Genomic DNA, 20,145 nt, shown 5'->3' with positions numbered 1-20,145 from the left:
GACTTTTTCTCTTTGTCTGATAACAGACGTATTTCCCTATTTGCATATTATATGTTTCACCTCCTCGTAATTTTCCATTAAAAGCTGCTGCTCAGCGGGTTAAAGATGTGCCGCACGCGTCTTCTCCATTTCTGCATCAGTAAATCTGTGATCGATACCGTGGTCTATTTAAGAAAGTCGTGGACGTGCACTTATCTACACCTGGCTTGACATAGCTTCACCTTCTCATCCTGGCTCGGCAAACGTGCAACCGATTAAGCCGCGATGAGCGGACCACACTAAGTCAAGCTGCGCTTTTTCAGTTATCCTGGATTTCTTCATTCTACTTTTGTGTAACAGGCCCCTGGTGTCTATCTTCAGTCCAGGGGTTTATAAATAACAGCAACTCAACATTGCAGTCACCGGTAATGAGAGCCGCAGTACTAGCGCCTTTACTTGGAAAGTTGCCATGTTCCATTAACTCTCTCCTACAGTCATCAATGCAGGAAACAAAGCTGATTTCATCTTTTTTTTAAAACAACTCTGACTCATGCCCCAGTCAATCTTTCTCTCGCTTTCATTCCTCTCTCCCTCCAAATGTGTCCTCAAAACACTCCTCAGGCATTTCTTACCAAATAATCAAATGATTACAATGTAGCAGGTTGCCAGGTCCTGGGTCTGCTTCTTTGCTTATCTCCCTCTCAATATGTCAACAGCCATATCATGCAAATGTGTGTTTGCTCAGAAAAATGCCAAAGTAGCAATGACAGAGTGCAAGTGTGTGAGCAGGAAATATGACCAGAAGACTCTTATCCTTAGAAACATCGTCCTTTTCACATTTCTGTCTTGGTTATTTATTTTTCACCTTGTGCTTCTTTTATTATATGTGATTGTATATAGGTGATTGCTCAACAGACAAAGGAATAATGTGACTCCTAGTTTTTCCCCTTTCACTCATGATAAAAGAACTGAAGGTCATTTTGTTATGGCATTCATCCCAGGTCATGTATCTTTGGCTATATACCTAAAGATAATTGTTTTAACTGCAGGGGATGTTTCTGACAGACTGCAAATAAACCAAATAAATATGTAATATATCGCACATCAGCAGCGATGACCTGAATGCAGGGCTGTAGTCAAGTCCACATTTGTCGAGTCCAAGACTAGTCGAGACCAAGTCAAGACCGAGTCCAAAGAGGTTTAAGTCCAATTCAAGACCGAGTCCAAATGAGAGACAGTCAATACCGAGACAGAAAAAAAAGAATCCTCTTCAAGACCACTCACTTACCTGTTCTTAATTTATGTGATGTGAGAGACAGTATATATTCTACTTTATGATGATAATGTTGCTTTATTATTTGTAATAATCAAAAATGACTTGTTCTGAAGATTCATAGTACACAGTGCTGTGTCCGTGGCGTGCATAAATGAAAATTATTGATACCTGATGATTGAGGTAGCCTACTGTATATGATGCAGCCAGGTGTATACCAGGCGACCAGTCTCAATGCCTGTTAGATGGATTTTGAATTAAACTAATACCTGTTTTCTGAACGAGTGCGCTTCATCAATGGTTTTGTTTTTAGAACAAAAGCATATAGTGCTGGACTCGGTCGAAACCAACTACAATATTTGGCCAATTGATGAGTCCAATGCCCGAGTCCGAGACAAGTCCTCAAGCGCCTCAAGTCCGGACTCAAGTCAGAGTCCGGACTCAAGTACTACAGCCATGCCTGACTGTCTCATAAACAGATGAGCACTGTTTATAAATCTGCTGTACTGGGTTAAATCAGCGTCCACCAACACGCACCCTCGTGTGTCATGTGTCAGCACTGGCCTTATTAAAAGGCTAACCACCTACTCCCATAAAAGACCTAGACTGACAACAGTGGGGGGTTTTAACCTAAAAAACAGATGTTCAATAAAGAGAAGACTCTAAGTATTTGCCAGTCCAGAATTCGAGAAAAAAAACAATGATACAGTGCAGCAACACCGTTTAATTTCAAAGTTGCTCTGAAGTCTGAAAGGTTTAATTGGATATTTTTAACATTGGATGGTTGCAGAATCACCTTAGAAACAACAAGTAATTGCAGCACAGAAGATAAAATTACTTACAATTAAAGTCATTTTTAGCCAAAGCAAAGGACACGTTAGGGATATGGTAGAGGTTATGAATTACTGTACAACAACTAAATGTTGTAGAACTACAAAGTGCTTTCTAATTTTGTTGCATGTAATGATCACCAAAGTCAGTACAGTTTTTTTTAACATGACTCTAACACAACTTTCAGCCGCTAACAAGCTTTTCAATTACCAAAAACATTCTCATATTTATTAGCGTGCAAACCATTCACAGCAGTCAGAAGGAACCGTATGTTGATTAGTTATGTGTGTCCTTGTTTTGCAAATTAATATTCATCCAGAAGTTGGGGCGCCTGGGTAGCTTGCCTGGTAGAGCGTGCGCCTCATGTTCAGAGGCTCAGTCCTCGCTGCAGCAGCCGCTGGGGTCAATTCCGACTTGCGGCCCTTTGCTGTATGTCATTCCCCCTTTTTCTCTCCTTTCATGTCTAAGCTGTCCTATAAAAGCCTAAAATGCAACAAAAAAATGCTAATAAAAAAATCATCCAGAAGTTGACAGAAGATATATTTTGGTTCACTGAATACCAAAGACAGGCATCCATAGATAGTCACTCATATGGGATTTTTGTTTGTAATGTGAACTGCACACAAATGCATACTGCGCTACAGTGGACAAGCTGGACAGTATTTCATTAACGTCTTAGTAACTGCATGAAGGATGGAGAGGTAAAAGTATTTATTCCCCATTTGTTATAAAAGAATAAAGGGATGAAGTTAATGGTATCACAGGGCACGGATTAAGTCCATTTTGATGCGAGGCTGAGAAGTTCATCACATTTAACTGGGGGACACCTAGTGGTCAGTTAATGCTTAACACTGTTCCCAAGACCTCACATGCTTTTAATTTGCACATACAGGTAGTGAATTGTCCAAACGTACTTAAGTTTTAACATCTGTTCTGTCTTTGAAAATCACATTGACCCTAGAAATCAGGAGGTACATTTTTAAAGGCAAAAGAAAAGGGGATGAAAGGAGCTGGTAAGAAGACAAGCACTGCTGTAAGCAAAATTCTAAAATGGCAGGAGTTGGGGGAGAAGCACACAATTGACTCACAGGACAGATCGTGATTTTGAGCTATATACATTAAATTGACTTGACTTGGTACCTGGCAGCAAATGTTTCCTAGATCTTGGACTCTCCCAGGGATATCTTTCCTGTTTTATTTTTCTTCTATCTTTCAAATACACACACACACACACACACACACACACACACACACACACACACACACACACACACACACACACACACACACACACACACACACACACACACACACACACACACACACACAAGGATATTCAAATAGGCCTATATATGCAATTTCTTTTTTGAATTTTGAATCTTTTAAGACAATTTGAACCTTGGGGTGATAAATACATACTGAGGCACATTTGTGTATTAACTACAAACTGTGTAACCCTTAATACCAACCATTTCCAATACAACATTTTGATTTCCTAACTTCCAGTTAGCATTTGGTTTCAGTCCGTTCCAGTTGTACATTGGTATGTAAACTTGCAGGGAAATTAAACAAAAAAGTAGTATCTAATGTTAATCTTAGAAATTAGTCTCAAGTCTTTAGCCACTTCTTAATTGCATATTCTCTTTTATTTTCAGCATGTTTTGAGGGACGTTACTGCAATCTTGCCTTACTGCAATTGAATAACTCATTTTAGCACATTATGTACTATTTCCTTTACTTTTTGCAAAATATTGAAATGTATTAGACTGTTTATTTCTTGTATTTGTAGTTTATATTGTACAAACAGAGTACCTAACCTAAGAGTAACTAATGGCCATTTGTCCATATCCTGGTGGCTGTAGGAGATTTTCTCTGAGTGCTATGCCTAGTAGTTATCCTCACATCGTGGTATTCCATCTTCTTCTGGATCGTTGCACAGCAGTTATTTGGCTCCATCATGTGGTCATGTAGAGTTAGTGCAACTGAAAGTGAACAGCATTACCTCCGTTTTGCCAGATTCCCAGCCAAGTTAAACTACACGTCAGTAGGAAACCTGTACTGGTGACTGGACGTGTGCAGTGCGCGTCAGGCGGTTCCCGGATGCACCAAACAGAAACATGGAACGGGTAGTGGTGGAAGTGCCGATCAACAACGGTGAGATACATTACCACCTACACGTAACGCGACTTTCAACCACTTATATTAACATCTCCTGAAAGGCGTTTGGTGCTTCTCTCGATTCGTGCGCAAATGCTCCTCCTCCTCTGACGCGTGGTTCGGCAATGAACGTGCTGCAGCCTCTGTGTGTAGGGCTATCAGTGCTTTACAGGTTATTTGTCTCGTTTCTGTGTATAGCTGCAGGCTACCGGCTGCTTGCACTTGTAGACACACAGTAGAGCACAGCAGTGACAGAGCTCCTGTCATCTGTCAGACAGCAGTTCTGCAACTGACAAAATGCTTACCCAGGCCTTATTTATTCCTCATCATTACATATATTACATTAGATTAAACTTGATTGTCATTGCACAGAGTGCAAGTACTGATACAACACCATACACACATCTGGCTTGTTAGTTCAGTGCATGGTAATACTATGTAATTACATAAGTAGAGTAGAGTGGAGTTTTTAAAGCTTCCATGCTCATCTATGATAGATCAGTTTAATGCCACACGCAGTCTTATGCCAGTAAGTATAATAGTTTTGGTCCAATGATAACAGTGGGTTTCCAAGGTAACAGTGGGTTCAGCAATTCCACTAACATATGTTCAAGTTGGACTTGGTATCTATTCCCTCTCAATGGGATCATTTATTTGTTTCCTTTTTCAAGAAAGGATCAGAGGTCAGAGCAATTCTGAAACAGACCCTCAGTGTGAACAATGGATTCATTACTTAGTATCTCACCTCACTGTGTATATCTAGGTTGTATCTATTCTATTTTATTCTGTCCTATTCTATTCCCTACTTCAGGTTTTTCTCTTGCCGGCCCCTCCACAACCCCACGAAAGCGTCAGGTGCGTTTTTCGGCGCGGCATGACATCATCCTTCTGAGGGAAGTTATCGCTCAGAACCCCTTTGCCTCCAAAGAGCCAGGTTAGTCCAGTTTCCAAAGGAATAATCCGTCTGAAAACACTAAAAACTGTTTAGATGCAGAGAGCTGCATTACAAATGCAGACATGTCAGAATATTTTTAGTTGGTGCTATAATGACATTTAATCCAGCAAAAATATATTTTTATATAGCAACTATATTAATAGCAACTATGCAATTTATATATATATATATATATATATATATATATATATATATATATATATATATATATATATATATATATATGTCTAAATATACATGTATTTTCACATGTGTGTGAATTCATTAATCTTCATCAGGACGGATCTGGGCCCGTGTGGGGGAGATCATCACTGCAGCCCTTCAAGATGAAAACTTTGAGGTGGATGCCAGGAGGTGCAGGGAGAGGACCATGCTTTTGCTGGACTACTACAAGAAACAAGACTTTCCCAGTCTGCGCAGGTTGGTTCAGTCACTAGGAGCAAACTGTACTCTTTCCTGAGGAAATAACTGGATGTGTTGTGACTTGGAGATGTGCTTGGCCTTACTAAAAAAGAAACGTAAGTTTAATGCGTGTGTGCTTTTGGTGTACTCAGATTTGGAACAGAGAGGTTGTACGCCCAAAAGGAAGACCTGCTCCATGAGGTTTTGGAGCTGGAGGCTGAGAAGGGGCTTCTAGCCAGCGGGGAAAACACAAAGTACCAGGTGGGTGTTGTGTTAGCAGATAAGTATAGGTAAACTTATCTGACACCACTAGCGCAAGAAATGTAGAGGGTGTTTTAGTGCCCCTGAGGAGGGGCAGATCAAGCTTAAAGTTATAGCTTCCATCACACAGCTTCATGCTGCAATTTCTTAATTCTGTCAACAGCAATACTTCTGAGTTACAAACATTGTTCTTGGCCAGAATTACATTAAAGTGTATGATTCATCACAACTGAGCTAAGCAGTTGTTCTGATTTCAAAGACTGGCAATATTTAAACCACAGACTACAGTATGTATAGTTAAGTGGTTCCAAACCTTTTAATGTTATGTCCCCTTAAAATAAAGAAGTGTACATTTTCAGCCCCTTGTCATTGGTTGCATACGTCTAGGAGTTAAAAAAAAAACATGAAAAAATCATGATTAGAGAAAATTCTTTTCTGTCTCATTAATCATCTCTTGACCCTTGGTATTTATTTTGTGACCCCCTGGGAACCAATGGTAGAGTCTGAAAGGAAATATATTGCACAATATGTTTTTAGCTGGCTTTGCACATTCTTTTTTAGATCTATATATTATAAACTCAATCCACACTGTGTTATTAGGGCCAGGATACCCATTGTCTATATGGACGACGTTTCATTTCCGGGATTGTTCAGGTGCCGCCGGAAATTTCGCCAGATGTCTCTCATTTTGGCCGGATGTCCGTCACCTTCCGCTTTCTTTGTGTTGGCATTAGGACTATGGTTAACTACTCCTCAGATCTCTGCAGGGTAAATCCAGACAGCTAGCTAGACTATCTGTCCAGTCTGAGTTTTCTGTTGCACGACTAAAACAACCTTTGAACGTACACATGTTCCACCAAAGGCTATTTTGCAGAGACACTTTCGCTCTGTCCGGCACTTATTAATGAAACGTCATCAATATAGACTACGATACCCATTATCTCATTACAACTGCAGGAGATGGGCCTTGTGTCTGTCTCAGATGGCAATAGGATAAAACTTTATTGGAACTGAGACTAGCCAGAGAAATTAGACATCCATGTCAGCAGATATGTTTGTGTTCTCTGTAACTATCTGGCCACATCCCATTTCTTCCTCTTGGTGGAAGAAGTTAACTTTGATGCCAAATCTGCACATACAGTACCACTAACACTATTACTGCTGCTACAACTACTCTAGTACTCTAGTAGTTGCTATCACTATACCAACTGCTACTGCTACTGTTGGTAACAGTTGCTGCTGTCGTTCATAATTCTCATTTTCTTTGTTCTTATTGTTGTAGAAGTTATATTTTAATCTTGTCTTATCTTTTTTAGGATGATGAACTGAGAAAGCGAGCCATAGAAGAACTAAGTCTACCAGAGCAGGACAAACCCAACATCACCATCACAGAAACACCCACTGCAGGTAAAAACTGATTCGCAACAGTAGACAGGACAAGACTCTGTCACTGGTAGTTAAAAGAAAAGGTATTCATTATTCCCTCTCAATCATTTCATCTGGCTGAGAGGCAAATCATATCTTGTTTAAATATGACTCAATAAGTATTTGCATGTAGTGAAAGACACTGCCAAGAATTAGGGCTGTGAACCACACTGGTGTCACAAATACTGCATCGTGTTTTAACTCCTGGCACTTTAAGATACTGATGATGCAGTCCATCGAGTAGCATGATTAATATTTAGTAAAACAGCAGGCTTTTAACATTATTAGAATGATGACTCTTTGTTTATTGTACTTTTAACATAAATTCCCATCATATCATCATTACATAGTGTGTGATCAGAATAAATAAAGTAGTAAAACAAATGTAAACAATATGCCATCCAAAACCTGTCTTTTAAGTGTGAAACATTAAGCCAATGTGTCTTGAAATATAGAAGTCTACAGGGGAGTGTTTCCTACTAAAAATGCAGACTTTGGTGGAGCATAGTTTAAATCCCTCTCCCCCAACTCTCCAGTTCAAGTGTCTATATGTAAGCAAGTATTTGCCCTTCCCAAGTGCCCTTCAGCAATGAAAACGTTCCAGCCTGCCATGTTACTCTGTATCTGACTGTTCCCTTCGGAAATAGGTACCTTTTTTACATAATTACTGTCACAGCAGAACCAGAGGAAGACCGTGAGGAAATGGCACAGCTTTCAGCGGCGCCAATGGCCAAGCAGCCCTGCCAGTGCTGCTGCCAGACCTACTCTGAGATTCTCAGCTTCCTGGAGAAACGCTCAGAGGCGGAGCAACGGCTACGAGAGGAGGAACTTGCCCTGCGCCGGGAAGAGCTGGAGATTCAAAGGAGTAAGACATTTAGAGAGTAGTGTGATTTGAAATTCAACCCTGTGTAATAGTTTTCCTTTTGTGTGGTTATTTTTTATATTTCAAAGTGGATTTTCATTAGATAGATTGAGCCACAATTAAAAAAATACAAATGTTACTTGACAGGATGCTTGTAATGTAGCATTTGCCACAAGTGTTTCAGATTAAGTTATTATGATATCAATTGTAAGTAATCTGGCTCTAAAAAAACCTTGTTTATTTTTTATCTTAGAAAAAATTCTAATGACGTTTGAATAAATGTTAGCCTGATAATCATTCTGAATTTCCATTTCATTTAAAAAATATGAGATGTGGGCAGCAATTCAGAGGTCTGGAACCAGGCTATAGTAAGACAATGAAATAGGAACCATTACACTTTAGGAATGAATATGCATCAGTGGAGTCATTCATGAAAATATAAGAGACTTGTGCAGTTATAAATGTAAGTTGAAAACGATGTCATCATCCTCAAGGGGTATTGAATTATAGCTTTTTTTTTTCTTTTTTTTCATTCTCAGGTAAGATCGCTCTGGAGAGGGAACGTCTGGGAGCTGAGAGAAAAGAGAGGGAACGGAGATTTGAGCTGGAGAGCCAAGAGAGGCAGGTCATCTTGGATCTGCTAAAAGAAAAGGTGCTGAAAAGCTGAAAACTGTATCACCTGCAATTTAATGCCATCTTTCAAAGCATGTAATCGGGAAACAACATAGTTGACCGCTTAAACGAGGAAGGAAACCAAGAAAACAGGAAGTAAAAAGATCAATGGTTGTAGGGTGTTACATGCAGGTTATTGTAAAATAACTAAACAAAATGCAGGGCGGTAAGCAGTTGCCACAACAGCCAAACAAATGAGTAATGTTAGGAGTGTCTGGGTGTATGCAGGTATGTATTGTGTGTGTGGTGCACAAAGTACCAAACATACATTAACCTGCAGACAGTGTTTAAAAGGTGCAATCATTTCCTAAACCAGCTGCACAAAGCTGACCCATATAGATCCCAGTAGACACTCGCTGCATTGCATGCCTCATGGTCACAGTCTGAATGGGGATTTAAAAGTGCTGCAATTGCTGGAGTGTCACCTAAGAAATGGAATGCAGAAAAGGGTGTGCGTGCGGTGTCTTAGGTGTGGTCATTGACCAAGCCAAAACTGGAAGACATGCAGGATTATTTGTGGTGCCAGGGTGAAAGAAATCGAGGAACAACTAAGAAAAGATGTTTTCAAGTAGTTCACAATAAAGTTATGGTGCAGCTCAAGCTTTTGAAAACTCTGTAGCATTTACCATATTAATGGCTTCACACATGCTAGATTCAGCCACTTGTTTTTCAATTTGAATTTTTTTTTTTTTTATTAAAATAGAAGTAAAACTATATTTTACTGAGTGTGAATCCACTGTACAGAGAGCACTTTTGTACTGCAAATAATACAAGCCATTACGTGGGTGTCCATATTCTATAGATTATACAGAAACAACTTTTTTTTAACTGATGTTAGTGTCAAAACTGTTGTACACTAATGTTGCTATAAGATAGTTATTAGTCAAATGTATATCCTCAGTTTAATTTGTTGTATCCAGATACAGTTAACTGTCATTGGTTAAAGTTACAATATTACATTAACATGGAATTCATGACAGGACACTTTTTATTACATGTTCCACTGATTTATTCAACACATTCTCACTCATCTCGTAAAATATGGATGCTTGGTCAGGTGCCTTTTAGCGTTCTTATTGACGCTAAAAGTCTCCTTTAGCATCATATCTAAACGCGCTTTATCAAAATGCGTGTGGTCGGGACTATTGGTGTCACTTTTGATGCAGTTAGGTTAAGGAAAAGATCGTGGGTGGGCTTACGTTTCCATGACACGCGGGACAAGAACAGGACGGTTGGGTTTAGGAAAAGAACGGGACGGTTGGGTTGAGGAAAAGAAGAATGGGACGGTTGGGTTTAGAAAACGTGACACGCGGGACACGATCCTCAGTCTCCTGGGTGAAAGTCCTGTGTTGTTTGACCCATCCACCACCCCAACCAACCTCACTATGTGGATTTTCGGGCTTTCATACTACTCGCTACGTTGTCGCTCTTAATGCTACGTCATCTTCAAATGCTGTGTAGCTGCTGCTCTCCCCGGTGCGTTCTACACACACGCTGAAGGGTGCTTTTTGCGTGGTATCTGACACTGACAGCCACTGCCCATACATCCGTACTTTACGAGTTCTTAGTGAGAACGGGTTCATTTATTACATGACACTTGCTACTGTGACTTTCTGTATATTGTTCATAAACAAATGTTATTTTTCTTTAAGTCCCCATAACATAGCCTAGGTTGTATAAATTGAACACACATTCTTTTGCTAATTTCTATTCTGAAAATAAAAAAGGTGGCTGTGTTTGTGTGGATCTACATTCTTCAACTTACTACAAAGAGTGCACATGACTCCAGTTGGCATTCCAGGTCTATGTGGTTTTGAAATTAGCTTATTTATCTCTGCACAACTTAAGCACTTGCACTAATTGAGTATTTCCAATTTCATGCTACTTTACACTTCTCCTCCACTACATTTCAGATGGAGATATTGTAGGCTACATTTTCCTCCAATACATGTATCTATAAACTGTAGTGACTACTTTGTAGATTCAGATTTTACATACAAAACACAACCAGGTTATGGGATCCTTGTTTAAATTAAATCTATCTATCTATCTATCTATCTATCTATCTATCTATCTATCTATCTATCTATCTATCTATCTATCTATCTATCTATCTATCTATCTATCTATCTATCTATCTATCTATCTATCTATCTATCTATCTATCTATCTATCTATCTATCTATCTTTCTTTCTTCACTGTTGATAGCCTACCTTATAGTCCCTAAACAAAATGATTGCCTTACTAACCTGCTGCTCTAATTACAGCGCTGCCTGTTTGAGTGGATGTTTATGACGAAACCAGAGCCATAGAGAGTCTTTCTCTATCACTCTGGACGAAACATGCCACCACCACATTTTTTGGTCGTTTCCCTTTAGTTTTATGTAATACAAATCCTACGCACTGATTGGTCAGAAATATATCTTACACGCCCTCTGTTGTTTCGATCTAGTCTCCGATTGGTTCTCTTTAAAGTAATTCCTTATTCCATCCACCCAATGAGCGTGTTTTTTCCCTGCTGAGACTACTGAGACTACTTGCTACGAAGTTTACAGTAGCCACATTTCGGAGTTTGGGAGTTATTACTCTGTAGCAGCGCCCAAGACAGTTTTGGTACATTTCTGTTCGTCTTCTTGGTAACATAAACCGGTGTGTGTGTGTGTGTGTGTATATATATATATATATATATATATATGTATATGTTCTGAAGACGAGAAAACGTCAGTGAGCCGCATGGATACACAGAGCTAAGCTTTCCATCTGCTGTCGATTTACAGGTAGATGGGCGTTTTTTGTGGCGCTGGTAGTTGTTGACTCGCTAACACGAGAGCGAGCGTTGCTCCCGCTTTACATGTGGAGCATGTGCGCTTCGTCATTTTAGTTTGTTACACAGTGTGGCGTTACAGAGATTCAGTAAGTTCTAAATTGTCTTACTGAAAGATGCTTCTGCATGGTGGAAGTCTTAACCACCCATAGTTTAGCTAGATGTTAGTGTGGAAACTGCTCTACAGGTAATAAACTAACGATTTTGATTATTGTGGGGAAACGTAACCAAAACAAATACCACATTGATTCCAAAACAACATGCCTATTAGGCGTTTTGGGGGTCACAGGTCTCTGGTCTCTCTTTCTCAAACTCCAAAGCTGTCATATGGTTACAAGAAAATGAATCGTTCAAGAAGTGGCTACCGTGTTTTTTCTGCTAACTCCACCACCGCCTGCACCGAGCTGGCCAAAAAGATCACAGAGTAAGTGGTGTTTCTGTATACTACAATCATGATTAATTTCATTTAATGTCTGTAATGTTGAGGATTGGCCTGTCTTTGTTACATGCCATGTCCCTGACAGTACACCTGGGAGTCATAGCTGCAGGTGACCTGAGGCAGGTGGGTGTGTAGCCCATTGTTTACACACACACACACACACACACACACACACACAAACACAAACAACAACTACGACAAACCACCTTTAGCAGTTGGTCAAGGGAGATGGAGAACTGCTATTTCAGTGGATTTTCCAACCTGAAAAATAATCAGAAGTTACAGTCTTGGCATGAACGTGATCAAACTTTAACACATTAAATGTTGACACAAAACTTTGGAAACTGATAGATTTTAAATCTATCATCCGCCTTGCATTGTTATGCTCCTTATGTCTGAAAAGCCTATTTTTCCTTAATTATCATTTCCCCTTTAATGTATCATCACAGATTACCTGTAAAAAGACACTATTCACAATGCCATAGTAAAGATGAAATATTTGTCATCTTAGATTTGTGATTTAATGTGGGATTTTTGCGTGGGAAATTCAAAATACCTGTCAGTGAGAATCTTTGTAATGAAACAAGCTCACTGTGCTAATACTGCTCTGTCAAGGGAGTATGCAGGGCATGGATACTGTACACAGGATGTTACTGTGTCAGGCAGCCAGGCATTTTTAAATAGGCAGCGATTCATGGAGCATTTAAATGGCTGTTGGTTTAGCAGAAAAACTAGTGAAACCAGGGTAAGATGCATCTGCATGATATGAAAGTAAAAACAATAGGACGTTTCTGTTTGCGATCCTAATGAAAGCACTGACCCAGATCTCTGCAAACACAAATAAGTTGGCCTACTAAAAAAGGGAGCAGCCCTGCACAATTGTCAGAGAGCCAAGTGTTGCATCGCTCACACAGCGAAAAAGAGCTGTTTGTCAACATTGCATAACATTATTATGGAGATTATGTTGCCATTGTGGAGCCAAGATAATTAAACAGGGTGAGGCTGTAGAGTCAGAGAGGCCTGTCTTGTTTAACAGGAGCCCTGCTTACTGTAGCAGCTCCCATTGTCACCGAGCCAAGCCCTCACTCATCTGTGTTGTGCTTTAAAGTTCCATCAAGTTCATTATCTATAGTTGGCACTGTTATGTGACTGTTTGGTTTTTAAAATGACCCACATAATTTATTTGCCCAAGGCACAGTTGTATTCATGATGCCTGGGCTTGTTCAGAGTTTGACTTGATGCAACAGGATTTTTCTGCACTGAATGTTAATATTTAGCTCAGTCTGTTTGTGCCAAGTGCTTCTTGTGGATGTTTTGACATTTTTCATCTTTGAACCTAGTAACAGATTTACAGTCTTGTCACATTTACACAACTGAACTTAACAAAAGCTTCAATGTATGGGTTCAACATTTTTCCCAAATCATTCAGAGCTCAAGTTGATGTATTCAAATGTCTTGTTTTGGCCAACCAACAGTCCAAAAGCCAATTTACAATGATATAAAACAGATAAGCAGCTGATCCAAAAGATCAAAATAATGTTTGGAGCTTTGGCTGGAAAAATTATGATTAATTGATATACCAAAATAGTTTCAAATTATTATTCTGTCAATTGACTAATCAATTGATTGCCTAATAGTTACACTTCTACAAATGACCTAAATAAGTAGTTGATTATCAAAATGATCAATGTTTTATTTTCTTTGAGTCGTGTTAGCCCCTTTTGTGGTTTAGTTGGTCCAATAAGCTGCTAGTCTCAATAAAAATAAAAAAATAGTAGTCTAGTACACGCTAGAACATTTACACACTTGAATTAACGGAACACATAAAGGTGTGTTTGTGTTTTTCACACTGCAGACTGTTTTTTTCCCCCAGACGCTTGGGTGTGGAGTTGGGCAAGTCACTGGTTCATCAAGAGCCAAATACAGGTAAGGCTGATGAATATCCTTAGGTCCCTCATTTTCATAAAGGAACGTGTTAGATCAAAGGTGAAGTCTGCGATTTTGGAGAAAGATTGTTGATATTTGAACTCAACAACACCCTTCAGTGCTCCTTCAGAACATTAGCATGTTTCAGATTTACTGTCCCTCTTGCTCCCACTTCCTTTCTCTTTATACATCCATAGCTTTTCCCCTGTCCTGTACACAAACGGAATTGTGTTGTGTGACTCGGTCCGAGCCACTTTGTTTCCCATTCACGGAGCTAGGGCTATGTATAAACACTAGGGGTGTACATCTCTACCTTATAAGACGATCCGATACGTATCTAGATACATGGGCTACAATACGGTTCAGGGACGATACATTTAATTATGGAACATTTAAGCCAATTCTATAAAAGAAACATTGCCTACCTTCAAATAAATATATATTTTGTAAAAGGGACCAGGTAATAATAAAGCTAGGACATGCTAATAGTATAACTTCAACTAGCCACTTATAACCAAATAACAAACTCATCAGCTCCATATTAAATGAAACAGCCTCCTTGCTGCTCTAATCTTAATCAGTAATTCTGTTAACATAGGTTCACGTTACACAGCCATTGTGAGCACTCTAATTATAATAATCATATGTTTTACGTGAGTACGTATATGAGCACAATTTAATACTGTTACGAGTGTTAGCATGCGGCTAGCTGACTTTTATGCTAATGTAACGGAACATCTTAGAATATATAAATGTCAATATAAACTTAACACATCCAAATACAGTACACTCAAATGTTTATGAACGCACACAAGAATGGATGACTCACAGACCGGAGCTAGTACAATTCACAATATCCAAGATGTATTCCTCTCACCCTAACTACAAAAACGAAACCTAGCAGTCGGCACAAGTTTTTTTCTGCAAACCCAAACAAAGGCACTTATTGGCTGATCCCTGCCACCCGAACATTAATGACCAAGTTCGTAATCACACAAATGGCGAGGCTTTTATCTCCCTTGCGCACATACATATACATACACCCGGCTCTTTCAACGGCATTGCGCACACAGCAGCAGCTTTGTTGAATTGACAGCAAAGCTTCAGTCAACCAATTCGTAAGTTTAATATCGGGCCATCGGCTGAATCTTGGTCCATTTAGATCGATCCAGGGGTCCGTGTATCGATGTAGTCGTATCTGTGATAATACAACTGGATACCGATTTGTATTGGTGAATTTTTACACCCCTTTTCTTCAGTGCACACGCTGAATGGAAGGCTAGCGTACCGTGAGGAGATATTCGCTAAATTTAACAAAAAGTTTATTGGATTAGAATTGCATACTCCACCTTTTAATGAGCTATGGTTTCGTGTTATTGTCACTTAACTTTGTACCTGAACCCACAATGATTGTGTTTTTGTTATGTTTTTTTCAGAGACTAGAGTGGATGTGAAAGAGTCTGTCCGTGGACAAGACATCTTTATCATTCAGACCATTCCCAGGTATGGCAGAAGGATGCTCTTGATGCCTTAATCTTCTATATTATTAACAAAGGATCATATCACTGTGTGATGTGATGATACCTCAGAGAATTGTCATCCAACTCTGATGAGTTTTTCAGCCTCTTTTACAGCTCATAAATGCAATGTTTGGTTCCCTCTCATCAATCTCGTTTCCAGCAACAGCAGGCAGCTGTTCAGCAGAAAGCTCTGAAAAACCCAGTACCTGCCTGGCTATTGACTATCGCAATACTAGCTATAGTGTATATATACTGTATATAGCTATAGTTTATCTTTGCAGCAAGTAAAACAGGAAGAACAACACTAACTGTGGCCATTTCACTTCTGCCAATTGACTTCTCTGTTTGTCCTTGTTAATCCAGTTTTCGCTATGATGAAGAGGAATGCTCTGAAAGATAACAAGAGCTCACAGGAGGGGACATCATATTGTGGGATCTCTGGTTTGAACAAGCTGTCAAGGCCAAAATGGCTAGATACAGTATGCTGTTACACCAACAGCTCTTCATCTTTCTAAAGTAGTCAAACTGTCCTAGTCATCAAAATAACAGACATTATGGTAGTCTATCTCACCACCACAGTACTGAGTTTTAGTTTCTAGCCAGAAAGGCTATTGATTTAAAAATGTCCTGTGAGCAAGAATTCTATTGCTGAAAAGAACTTTATAGTTAGGCCACGTTTAGCTATGTGTTTCTTTTGTTGCAACTTGATCAATGATATCACAACAGCCAGAAACATTCAAGGTTATTTTTGACTTAGGGCTTAGAGGAAAGGCTGGTTGAGGTGGAGTCTAATAACAGGGCATGTGAAAACAATGGGAACAGTTGAATTCTTACCAGACAGTGTTTACTTTATTTACAGTGGTTAATGGGATAATGATCTTGTTAATGAACATTAAATTCTTGACTCATCAATCCCCATCAGCTCATCAACATATCCTCTTGTACCTGTTTGGATCGTCTTTGTGGCCGACTATAGGCTCAGACTGATTTCATACCAGTACTGTTTATCTGGGTTGTGATGTCTGATGTAATCTCTTGTCATTGAATGTGTTGTTTCTCAGAGATGTCAACACGGCCATCATGGAGCTGCTGGTTATGGCCTATGCCCTGAAGACGTCCTGTGCCAAGAACATCATTGGGGTCATTCCCTACTTTCCTTACAGCAAGCAGTGCAAGATGAGGAAGAGAGGATCCATTGTCTGCAAGCTGCTAGCATCCATGTTAGCTAAAGCTGGTATGGACTGGGTGTTGTAATTTCTGGTCGGACAAAAAACAGACTAATATAACAAGCTTCCTGTCCTGTTAAGAGGTGTTGGGCATCGTTTTGATTTGAACTATTCTGATTTCAATTCTGATTCTTCCTTTCAATTCTGGTTCTTATCGATTCTCAATTTCAAATCTTTGAGGGGTGGAGTTGAAACAGGTCACATGCTTATTTCACAAATAAGAGGAAAGTTTGATTTTGATTCAGTGGTGATTTACAGGTTTACCGGGTTTTTTCAATGTAAAATAAAGCCATACTAGAGCGCCACTTTCTGGGCTCCACGGCTGCAACACACAAGCCCCTGGCCGCTACAAAAACCAAAACTTGCGCATTATAAAGTTGGAAACGATGATGCGATTTTAAACCAAATCTTACAACGATTCCAAGAAAGAAAAGATTCCATTGGAATCTTAATTTTTAAAAACAATATCAAGTTGGAACTGGTTGTCGTTGCCCAATCCTACTGTTAAAGTAGGGTCACGTATTATGACTGTTTGTTTGTCTAGGTCAGTTGATGCTGACAGTCGGCAGATAGAATCATATAGTTGTAATATGTAAAGATTCAGGGCAGACTGCCGTCCATGTTGGTTTTGGCGCAAGAACATGCAAAACAAAGTTCTCGCAGGATTTGCAGGGGCTCATACCACGAGAACTCTAGTCGTTACTGATTAGTTGTTCAGAGTTTTTTCTGGTGTATTCACTCAGACGTAAGTTTATACTCTGTCAAAGACTCAAATATATGTGCAAGCTGGTAGGAACAATCTTTATGTGTGCTTTGTCCAGTCCTTGTCGATTTCAGCTAGTCTTCAGGTTTGTCCCAAGCTTTAGCTGCACATAGCAGAGCAGAGTTGTGTGCAAATTAGACAGTGTACAAGTCCTGTTGCATAGTTTATTTGTTAGGCAGAGGGCGGCAGATGTATTAATTTGCGCACCACATTACTTATACCTATTTTTCTGGTGGTCTCATAATTTCCCGCTTTTATTTTGAATACCATGCCAAAATGTATTTTTTTGCCAGGGAGTTCTGTAATTTTGTGCTTCAAACCACTGCATGGATATGTTCTGAAGCCATACCAACTCATGTGGGTATGTCTTTGGTATTGCAGGGCTAACTCACATCATCACCATGGACCTCCACCAGAAAGAAATCCAGGGCTTCTTCAGCTTCCCTGTTGACAACCTGAGAGCTTCCCCTTTTCTCATCCAGTACATCCAGGACGAGGTGAGGCTGTGTTACACTGGACACAGGCACAGCAATGATGGTGTTCTACTGTACATAAACGAATGAGTTTTGGAACTAATATATAGTTAAACAACATTTATTCTTATGTAAGATCTCAGTTTTATATTTTATCAATGAAAAGAATGTTTCTCCTTGCTCAGATCCCAGACTACAGGAATGCCGTAATTGTTGCAAAGTCCCCTTCAGCTGCCAAGAGGTAACAAGAAAGCCTGGGTCCTTAAGTCCTCTAGTTGCATTCTCTGTTTAACACAAGTGCACCACTTCTCCTACTGTCACGGTGGAAAGCTTCTTTCTTTAGCATCACATTATGATTGTGCTTTTGTCTTTTTGTTATACCATACCATATACATTTTATATATTATATATATTTGTCTTTGTAGGTATGTTTAAACTTCTGTGCAAATTTCTTTCTGCTCTTTTGTGCCTGCGTATTTGTTTATATGTGTTGTGTTTGTCAGTTTCTTTGACTCTTGTGTGTCTGTGTGTCCGTCTGTCTCAGAGCTCAGTCCTACGCTGAGAGGCTGCGACTCGGGCTGGCAGTGATGCACGGGGAGGCCCATCATTCAGAGTTGGACATGGCTGATGGAAGACACTCTCCCCCCTTGTCCCGCACCACCCCAGGACACACCGGCCTGGAGCTGCCATGTAAGACACACAACACAGCTACATGCCTGCTCACAAGTATCATCATATTCTGTTACCAGTTGCAGATATTTATTATGGCATTACTGGAAACAAATCAGTTTCATGACTCTGATGATGATTCTGTATTACTAGTTGAATGTAAACAAAGTTGCTTTTCATGTTAATGTTGACTCCACATATTCTTTCAAGCCTGCTCTTCATGATCATGTGACCTGTGCTTCACTAAAACACCAAGAAAGTGCCTTGGATGTTTGTTTCCTCCTATTTTTTGCATTATTGTGCACGCTCAGCCAAGAGAGCTCCTCAGTGAAACAACAGGCAGGCAGAAACCTCACAGGGAAAATCTCCGAATTGCTTATCATTTATTGTCACCAATGGGCAAATGATGAGTGCCAAGTCAGAATGCAAGGTGAAAGCCATCTCCTCATCTATATCTTTTTCTGTATCATGGTGACTGTTGACTTATGAATACAAAAAGAAGATCATTTTAAGTGTTAAAACTCGGCATAAAGACAGCCATAGACTGGAATGCAACTGTATTAGCAGCAGGGATTTTATTAATCATTAATGGATTTAAAATGATGACGTGTTTCCACTGCCGACAGAAAACTTACTTTTGAAACAACTTGTGTAATGTCAAGGCTTCTTAGCACTTATGTGAGCAAATGTGCTCGTAAGTTCAGCTCTTTTGTTGGGTGACATGGAGAACTAAATTTTCAGAAGGGAGATTAGAGGGCTTGAGTTTGGAGCTGTGTGCTCATCAGACTGTAAGAAGCATTAATGCCAAGGTACATTGCCATCTGATGCTCATGTGTCTGTAGCCACAGAAATCGTAAGCCAAAGTTTTTAGTAGTTTCGTATAACCAATGTCTTGGTATCTTTTTTTATATTTATTGTTTTGTTCTTTATAAGATCCAAAGAGCTCTGAGTAAGGCCCAGTAGCAGGGCTGACCTTCACTCACAGTTTCAGTCTTATCTTAAAGCTGCCTAAAATGGCCAGCTTAAGACCAGAGTAATGCCCCTGCTGACCCTGCAGTAACACACACACACACACACACACACACACACACACACACACACACACACACACACACACACACACACACACACACACACACACACACACACGGTTTCTCAGCATGTTTCAGGTCAGCCCTGCCCCAGACATTGTTGAAGCCAGCTAAGAAATACTGCAGGCAGTGACTGACATTGCCCCCTTTTTCTTCCCCAACCAGATTTATTTCCCTCCTCATCTCATCTTGTTCCATTTGCTGTCTTTTCAGCTGAATTTACCATCCCCCTCCTTCTCCCCCCTCGACTTGGAAAATGGCTTTCTCTTCTCCGGCAGGAGCTGAATCACACTCATTCCTGCCCCCTCTCTCTCTCTCTCTCTCTCTCTCTCAAATGATGGAGGGGGTTGTTTTGGATGTTGCTGATGTGCTCTGTGTTTGTTGTCTAATTGTGCA

The 20,145-nt window shown here is 39.8% G+C and overlaps 2 protein-coding genes across 3 annotated transcripts in view; both read left to right on the top strand.

The window, feature by feature from the left end:
• The first annotated feature begins 4,114 nt into the window (after window positions 1-4,114).
• On the top strand, window positions 4,115-10,567 carry LOC144536819 (uncharacterized). Of its 2 annotated transcripts, none has more exons than XM_078280093.1 (7): window positions 4,115-4,237; window positions 5,052-5,174; window positions 5,474-5,615; window positions 5,750-5,858; window positions 7,175-7,265; window positions 7,963-8,148; window positions 8,685-10,567. In XM_078280093.1, exons 1-7 carry the CDS (start codon window positions 4,201-4,203, stop codon window positions 8,810-8,812), a joined length of 816 nt encoding a protein of 271 aa, XP_078136219.1. In that variant the 5' UTR covers window positions 4,115-4,200; the 3' UTR covers window positions 8,813-10,567. The 2 variants fall into 2 exon arrangements, with proteins under 2 accessions (XP_078136219.1, XP_078136217.1); XM_078280091.1 differs by having other exon boundaries at window positions 4,116-4,237; window positions 7,960-8,148.
• Window positions 10,568-11,329: 762 nt separating this feature from the next.
• The window catches only part of LOC144536803 (phosphoribosyl pyrophosphate synthase-associated protein 1-like), a 14,282-nt gene continuing 5,466 nt past the window's right edge, over window positions 11,330-20,145 (top strand). The window contains exons 1-7 of the mRNA XM_078280089.1: window positions 11,330-12,066; window positions 13,955-14,007; window positions 15,444-15,510; window positions 16,589-16,761; window positions 17,898-18,013; window positions 18,175-18,230; window positions 18,534-18,679. Of these exons, the coding sequence (XP_078136215.1) occupies window positions 11,903-12,066; window positions 13,955-14,007; window positions 15,444-15,510; window positions 16,589-16,761; window positions 17,898-18,013; window positions 18,175-18,230; window positions 18,534-18,679 (775 nt within the window). The 5' untranslated portion in view covers window positions 11,330-11,902. The remainder of the gene's footprint in view (window positions 12,067-13,954; window positions 14,008-15,443; window positions 15,511-16,588; window positions 16,762-17,897; window positions 18,014-18,174; window positions 18,231-18,533; window positions 18,680-20,145) is intronic.

The sequence above is a fragment of the Sander vitreus genome, chromosome 2 (genome assembly GCF_031162955.1).
Source record: "Sander vitreus isolate 19-12246 chromosome 2, sanVit1, whole genome shotgun sequence".
Classification (NCBI taxonomy): domain Eukaryota; kingdom Metazoa; phylum Chordata; class Actinopteri; order Perciformes; family Percidae; genus Sander; species Sander vitreus.
Note: the sequence above shows the minus strand (reverse complement) of the source record. Positions and strands in the feature narration are given on the sequence as shown.

Bases quoted from the DNA above. Each gene is read 5' to 3' on its own strand.
- LOC144536819 (XM_078280091.1), top strand. From the start codon at position 4,201: ATGGAACGGGTAGTGGTGGAAGTGCCGATCAACAACG. The intron at 5,175-5,473 runs GTTAGTCCAGTT...AATCTTCATCAG, and splicing joins CTTTGCCTCCAAAGAGCCAG to GACGGATCTGGGCCCGTGTG. The intron at 8,149-8,684 runs GTAAGACATTTA...TTTCATTCTCAG, and splicing joins AGAGCTGGAGATTCAAAGGA to GTAAGATCGCTCTGGAGAGG.